The sequence below is a fragment of the Seriola lalandi genome, unplaced genomic scaffold (assembly GCF_002814215.2).
Source record: "Seriola lalandi dorsalis isolate HSWRI2012SDOR001 ecotype SW California unplaced genomic scaffold, Sedor1 jcf7180002054901, whole genome shotgun sequence".
NCBI classification, from domain to species: domain Eukaryota; kingdom Metazoa; phylum Chordata; class Actinopteri; order Carangiformes; family Carangidae; genus Seriola; species Seriola lalandi.
In genome coordinates this window covers 2,408,049-2,416,284 of record NW_019525453.1, presented here as the reverse complement: position 1 = coordinate 2,416,284, position 8,236 = coordinate 2,408,049, and the positions used below count along the sequence as shown (strand labels likewise).

General features: G+C 42.0%; 1 protein-coding gene across 3 annotated transcripts in view; it reads left to right on the top strand.

Annotated features, from left to right (window-relative positions):
• Window positions 1-8,236, top strand: part of evlb (Enah/Vasp-like b) — a 43,467-nt gene that overhangs the window by 22,483 nt on the left and 12,748 nt on the right. For all 3 annotated transcript variants that reach the window (XM_023430026.2, XM_023430025.2, XM_023430024.2), the window contains exons 2-3: window positions 5,904-6,072; window positions 7,808-7,985. In XM_023430026.2, coding sequence (XP_023285794.1) covers window positions 5,904-6,072; window positions 7,808-7,985 — 347 coding nt within the window. The remainder of the gene's footprint in view (window positions 1-5,903; window positions 6,073-7,807; window positions 7,986-8,236) is intronic.

Here is an 8,236-nt window from a genome sequence, read left to right as displayed (position 1 = left end):
AGCTATCTAATCTTACTAAATAATGGAGCTGATTCTCTTGCTCAAGATTGCCGCTGCAGCGTGTAGAGACTGTATTGAGGGGGGACTGTTGCTTTTGTAAATGAGAAGCATCAAATCTCAGAGAAGAATCTAATATTTGGTTTGCAAATGAAATGAAAGTTTGTGTGAGAGTCAGATTGGATCTAACTCTCTGGTTTTATGATCCCACAGATGCATGCGCATACTTTATGTCCGTTTGAGTGGCAAGCTGAGCGATATCTGATAGTGGACTGAAAATCTTCAGTGATGACTGAGCGCAGTCAATTACAGTATGCATATGTGCCATTTCACTACACTTCACCGAAGAGCCTCACACTTTACTGCCTGTAGATCAAGTCTTGTCGTGCGGCACATGTGGAGAGTTTGTGTTTTAACAGGCGTTATGTTTAAGTGCATCTTGTTTACTTCAAAGTTTTACCACTATATTTCAAATCCATGGCCTGGCGTCTTCCTTTATCTGTAATTATAGTTATGTTGAGTCACAAAATATTTTCCCTGATCACCTGTCATTTCTGACAAAAGGGCAAATTTACTCCAGCTCTGTTGCTTAGATTCTCATGTGCGTCGTCGAGAGGTTTGTTTTGTATTAACATCTTGTTCTGGATTCAGCAGAATCGCTGCTCAAGCTTAATCCGCTAAATGATCAGTTTAGGATATTTTGATCTCCTTTTTGACAGTCACTGCTGCCCACTGGCAAGTTTCCATTCAGGGACAATATTGTCTGTCAGCTTGTGTTTGCTTGTGTTCATGTTTTTAAAAAAACAAATGTATTTTCTAAGTCATCATAAACTGAAGAAACTGATGACGAGAGTTTGTTTGAGGCAAACAGTTGATAGAGTTTGATGAAAGTTTTGTTATTATGCTCTTTTGCATCTTTTTATGTCCTTAACAAAGAGTCTCTTTGTGACTGAAGCTTTGTTTGGTCTTTAAATCACTGCTGAGCTGGAAAATCTGGCATTTTGGTCTTTAACGTTTCTACATCACAATGTCTTGTCTTGTTTCGTGTAGTTTTTTTGTACTTCACTTATGTTATCTCTACTCACTTCAGCACTGTCAAGCCGAAGACAAATTTCCAGTGTGCACAGTAAAAGTTCCTCTTTGTGTTTCTGTTTCATCAACACGATTCGCACTGCCAAGAGATAAGAGCCCAAACACTGCAGTATCAGTCACACACTGCTGGTTTCTGTGGGTTCACTGTGTCAACAGATCCGTCACAGGCACCGAGTGTGTTGCCTTTGTTGTACATGAAGATGAAGTCCATCCAACTACGGTGCACAGCGCTTTTAACAGTCGCCGGTCTGATTGTTGGTGAAAGACCAGTTTGCTGCACTGACTGCAGAATCTACTTTAAACAAGATTTATGCAGATAAAAACATTTATGCAGAAACAAAGGTTTGACTTTCAGGCCGTTAAAGGTGAATTCACACACCAGCTACAGTAGAAATTATGCATGTGTGATCCGCCTTGTGCAAAAATCATTTTCTCAATCATAACACCCACTGGTCAAAGTAATTAGTTTTGATCCTGAGCCACCTTTGTTTTGGTGACCTTTGCATTCCTCATTCACCCGGTGTAGATCAAGAATATGAATCTACACTGTGAATATACCCATATTTGCATGCAGCAATCTGTGTGTGTGTGTGTGTGTGTGTGTGTGTGTGTGTGTGTGTGTGTGTGTGTGTGTGTGTGTGGGTGTGTGGGTGTGTTTCTATTTCGGGGCAGATTCTTCTTTGTTGTTAGCGCACCGCTGCCTTGAGCACGGAGGCCCCAGAAAGTGGAGCAGCACAATAGCTTTGATGTTGTGATGTCTGCAGGGTGGTGTAAGAGCTGCAGCCTGCCTGCTGTGTGGACGGAGACTGAGACGTATACAAGACCCTCTGACAGCACAGATTAGTGTAAGAGTGTGTAAGACAGCCCAGGATTGACGTGTGAAAACACTCACTGCTATACACACTGAGAGGGAGAGAGAGAGAGAGAGAGAGAGAAAGAGACAGAGAGAGAGAGCAGCGCAGATGCACATGAGAGAATGACAGTCATATACTTTTCTATATAATGTTCACTTAACAAAGGCTCATTACTGACTCAGAGCTGCTGATACTAGACTGACCTTGTGGCTGGTGCTGATTCATAGAAAACACACAGAAAACCGTTCAGAGAGTCAAACACCCACTCAGGTTTTCAATGACATTCTGAATAGATAAGTACTTTTTTTTTTTGTCCCAGAGAGAAATCCAGTTGACACAACAGCAATATAATAAAGAAATAAATGTGAGAATTACTGTTTTGCAAAATGCCATTACGAAGCAGTTATTGTGTTAGATTCAAATTCCACCTCTGTCTGTTTTTTTGGCAATTCATCAGCAGAGGAGAGGATCAAAGTGCTAATTATGTTTCCTGCTTCAGGGGATTGAATGTGTATATTTCCCACCACATTTCTCTCTCCTCTTTTTTCTCTACCTGTTTGATTCAAAAGCGTGTCCCTCCGCTGTGACGGCTCGTGGCGGTTGTGCTGTTCATCTCGTATCAGAGGAGTGACGCTAGCAGTGGTAAATTTAGTGCAGGCAGACAGGAAGTTTGGCACCAGAAATAGAGAGGGGAACTGAACGCTTTGACACTGCCGGTTAGACTGAATGAATGTGACTGGTCCAGGTGTGAGCAGACTTATATCCTCATGAGTGATGAAGGAACTGCGGTGAAATGATGATGATTGCAATCCGACACGTGTGGGAGAAGAAAACTGAGAAGAAAAAAAAAACTAAAAAATGATGGAAGGAGTTTGGGGTGAAACAGCATCACATTAACCATGAGATGATCTCTGACCCAGAGGAGAACAACTTAATGAGCCCGTGTTTCTTTGTGCATTTTGAAGATGCAATAATTGTTTTTGTTTGTTTTTTTTCAACCTTGCAAACATTCAGCAGGGTGGATGAATAATTCATATGTTTATCATTACAGATCCTCATTAATCTGAACCTTAAAGACACACTAACCTATTAACTCAACATGTTTGATGCTGAAAAGCCAATGTAAAACCTATTAATAGCGACCGTATGATTATCATTCTGTGATGAAGTCACTTAAACTACAAATCAGGCCTGTACAGGACACGCAAGGATACATGTGAGGAGGGGACTCAGAGATTGGACTGTGTGTGCTGTTTGAGTCTAATAGTAAATAGTGAGACTGAAAATATTATTTTTCTGTTCAGAGCAAGTTCATCACAGGCAGCAGTTGCAGAGCTGAACATCAGAGTCGAAAAAGAGCTGCATATTTCTCGTGCATACAGTTGCTCAGTATCCTGTGGGTGTCGTCTTTATTGTCTGCGAGGTTATGTTGTGATGTTGTAAGTTATGGAGGGATGAGATTATGTTTGATCCTTGACTGAAAAATAGCAGTTTCAGGGTGTCCGGTCAGAACATGGAGGGTAGGGGCCGACACTTGTCTATGACTGCCCTGCATCAATCATCCTGCTCTGTGATTGGACCGTTTCTGTGGAAGTGACTGGAGGAGATGATTCCTGAGATCTCTCCATCTGCCCCTGTCAGCTTGAATTTACTGTAGCACCAACTGGTCATGAGCAGACCAAGTAGGATGGCATTTAAAGTGTGTGTCTGTGTCCCGCACTTGCACATGTCCTGTGCATGAGTGTGTGCTGTCAAGGTAAATTCAGAGGCATCTGATTTATTCATGCGCTGCGGAGCAATTGTTAATTTTTCAACGAGTGTGGCATGGACCGATCTACACTGCTGTAGGTTCCTACATTTGTGCATATGTGCATGTAAGAGTGTGTGTTGCTGTTTGTGTGTGTGTGTGTGTGTGTGTGTGTGTGTGTGTGTGTGTGTGTGTGTTCCATAACTGTCAGTCAGAAAAAAACTGTTTTTTTTTTGTTGCCTCAGCTCCTTCACAGCTTCTCTCTCTTTCTCTTTCTCTCTCTCTCTCTTTCTCTCCACCACTCCATCTCCTTCTCCCTGTCTCCTCCGTTTTTCCTGCTCAAGTCTCTTTTAGCACAAGACCCTCATTTATTCATGCTTCTGGGCCTTCGATGCCATTTTCAGCTAGTTGCCAAGAATTCCTTTTTAAAAATTAACAGAGTTGACAAGTTAAAGAAAATAAATTAAACACAGTTGCCCTGCTGGTGCTCGAGCTGATTTCAAATGTGTGCACATCAAAACCACTAATGCAAGATAACGTGTACGACACAACCTGAGGGAAAGTTATTTCTACCTCTTTCTTTAAATGCATTTGTTGTGTTTGAATGAATACTGGTCCTGTACGATTCAGCTGCTTCCTACTGCTTTCCTAAGCAAGCTAGTATTCTTTATCCTAATGTTAGTCTGGTGCTTCTTTTCAAGAATACTTATCTTCAGAGAGGATAAATGTGTTGCTGTGCGATGCTGTGTGTGCACCAATAGCACACACTCGTGCATAGAGAACATTCCTTATACTTTATCTTACCAAGGCATGTTTAAGTTTCTATGTCCCATTTTTCACACAGCTGGATGGCAAAATTGAAAATATCGGTGCATTAAAATCTCTGTCCCTCTTAAAGGAATAGATCGTCATTTTCAAACACAAGCAAATTCAATTTGACAACACATGTGCAACCAAATACACAAATACGCTGCAAGTAGCACAAATGACAACAGAAGTGTTTCCGGGGGGGAAACCAGAAAAGCGATGAACCTGGCTGGGGCGTCCTTGTTGTTCAGTGCTTTGTGACTTTTGAAGTTAAAAACAACAAAAAAAATGATGCATCATAATACATCCATGCAAGTGCTTCCCAGCTGGGTTCATCACTGTAGGTATCACTCTTCTCATCCCTTAGCATAAAGGCAGATAAGCATATTCCCCAAAATGTCAAACTACTACTGTCACAGTTTCCTTCAAATATCATTCATGTGTTTGCAGCATTAATGTCTCTCACTGTACGTTATGCTGCATCTTAAAAACCAGGAATTTTCCCTTTTTCCCTCTTTTCTCTCCTTCTCTGACGCAGCTCTTTCACTTGGCCTCAGGGTTTGATCCACTAATTTTAGCTTGGCAAAGAGGCAAAGACGCAGATGGGACTCTTCTTGTTATTCTCATTTGCAAGTCAAAATTGTTTCTCTGTTCCTCCCCTGTGTTTTTCCTCATCATCCCTCATCCCTCCTTGCACCTTGATTTTCTACCCCCCCCCCACAGAGATTCTGAATGTGCCTTTTGTCTGTAAAACACATAAAACACATGCTAAAGGTCATGAAACTCCCCGTAATGTAATGTAGTGTGTGTGTGTGTGTCTGTATGTGTGTGTGTGTGTGTAGCAGGAGACGCATGGGCTGTGATTATGCAGTCATATGGGCAAGCAAGCAGACCCAACACTGGAGGCCACACACACACACACACACACACACACACACATTGCGATCGCCTCTCATTAAGAACATAAACAGATGCTGGACAAGCTCTTGATTACATTTGGATTAGTCCATTAGCGTAACACAGGATTAGAAGACTGAGTTGTTGCCCTGTTCACTGTAATTATCTCACTTACATCCTCAGACAAATATACAGCATTCAGTTTTATTCTTAGAGGAAATTTTGACCCTAAAAACACTTATCAGGAAACTCTATTGGAGGTAACAGCTGACCGGTGTGCTTTCTTTCTCAGACAAACGAGGAAGCAGAGAGGATTATACCTTTATTAGACTGGACAAGTCAGTGATTTTAGAAACACGCTGAACATTACAAATTGATGGTATCAAACAGCATAAGAATACCCAAGGGTGGATTTTCCTTAAATCACTTGTTTCACACACAGTCTCTCCATAATTAACTCTCTCTCTCTCCCTCTCTCTCTTTTCTCTCTCTGTCTCTTCCACTCCCAGTGAGCAGAGTATCTGCCAGGCACGGGCCTCGGTCATGGTCTACGATGACACCAGTAAAAAGTGGGTGCCCATCAAGCCCGGACAGCAGGGATTCAGCCGCATCAACATCTACCACAACACTGCCAACAACACGTTCAGAGTGGTGGGCGTCAAACTGCAGGACCAGCAGGTAACGGCCACGACGCACCGGCTGCGGTGTGAGAAAAGTGAAGACAGGGTGTTACTAATTTCTGCCGTTCAGTCACTAGAGAGAGAGATTTCATTGTTCTGCACGAGTGTTGCAGCACAGGGTTTTAGATTGTGAATGTGTGTTTCCTTTTGAAGTAACATGCATGAAAAAAAACGAGAGACAACAGTGACTGTTTAAAGCCGATACTTGTGCATGTGTGAACGATGTCTTCTGCTTCCTGGCTGTCAAAGGCCTCTGTGTGGTCCTAGTTTCTTTACATCGTACCAAAAGGTGCGCAGATTTACAACCTGCCATCATGTCATCACCCTCCAGGTTCGAGGGGACAAAAATTTTGGTCCCCATGGGGAGAGACAACATTTTTAAGGGTTAAGACTTGATTTTAGGGTCAGGGTTAGGTTAGTGTGTGTGTGTGTGTGTGTGTGTGTGTGTGTGTGTGTGTGTGTGTGTGTGTGTGTGTGTGGAGCCTAATGTTTCATTAAAGGTCTTTAGTAGCACTAATCCTTCTCTGCTGTGACTTGACTGGAATCTTCTTCCCGTCTGTCAGTCTCCTAAAGCAGCGTCTCGCTCAGCTCTCCTCCATGTGTGTTTATATTTGTAGAGATAAGACACAGGACACACAGTAAAATTGGGTTTATCAGACACAGTAACAATCAAAAACAGAATTAAACTGCCAACAACAAACGTGCAACCATAAAATTAATGGAGTTGTCTATTTGCACCAGGGTGAAAATAATCACATGGCAGCTATTCAGGTATTTACAGCTGTATGGGACGCCCAGTGGATCCCTAAGCACCTTGTTTTTTTGTGGCATTAACAAATGGTGTACAGGACGGCACAAATTGTAGCAATGTGCTTTTTAATAAGCGCCATATGCTTATTTCTTGGAACCAATAGCCAACCCAGGTGCAAATAGCATGTGCCTACTGGAATCTGAGTGAACTGATGCTGGATTCTTCAACAAGGCAGAAATACACTCACTCATTAAAACAATCATCTAATTATTATCTAAAAAACCTTGAGTTCAAACACAGAACACATATTCACATAACAAAATACAAATACTTATTAATTGTAAAAAATATATACATTGAAATAAAAATGAGACACACAAAGTCCTCAGAAAGTAAGAAGTATAATAAAGTATATTATGCAATTATTTTTTTTATATACAGTATATATGTATATATATATATGTATATATGTATATATGGTACATTCTCCAAAAGGAGGCAGTTGCTTCAAAAAGAGCAGCTGTGGCAAAAAACATGGCGAGCAGAATATTCTTCACAACAGTGTTTGTTGCATATTATAGCTCTTGATGTAAGCTACATAAAACTTGTGCCAGGTGACAAATCCAAAGCTTTTTACCAGCTGTTCTACCCATGATTGCTGCTACAAAAATGTTTTGTTTTTCATCTTTAGAGCGGGACTGATGACAAAACCCAAATCTTTAAATCCACACAAACACACAGTGATTAATTCTTTGGCATTTAAAGGTCTTTCTCTCCCAGTAACACAATCGGAGAGTAGTGATCATGTTTGTATTCACCCCCCCCACACACACACACACACACACACACACACACACACACACACACACACCCTGCTGTCTGTAGATGTGTGTCACCCTGCAGATAAAGAAGGTTTATAGAATTTCTTTGATAAAATGCAGCGCTTTCTCTCATCTGCTCTCCCCTTCTTCCTCTCCCATAGGTGGTCATTAACTACTCCATAGTGAAGGGCCTCAAGTACAACCAGGCCACGCCGACCTTCCACCAGTGGCGGGACGCCAGGCAAGTCTATGGCCTCAACTTCGCCAGCAAGGAGGAGGCCACCACCTTCTCCAACGCCATGCTCTTCGCCCTCAACGTCCTCAGCGCTCAGGATGGAGGTGTGTTTTCCCTCAGTCAATTTCACGCACATTTCCTGCACAAATGAGCACATATGGAAAACTTCTTGGGAAAGTCAATTATGGACAATTTCCTTATTTGAGGAGGCACTCACACACTCGTTATTACCTTTTACCTTCCTGACCCTTCACATCCTCCTGGAGTATCAGATTGGCTCCTAGCACTCATACGGTCGATTCAAAAAGCAGACTGAACACGGCTTGGGAAGTGTCATGTCAGCAGATAAAGTGCT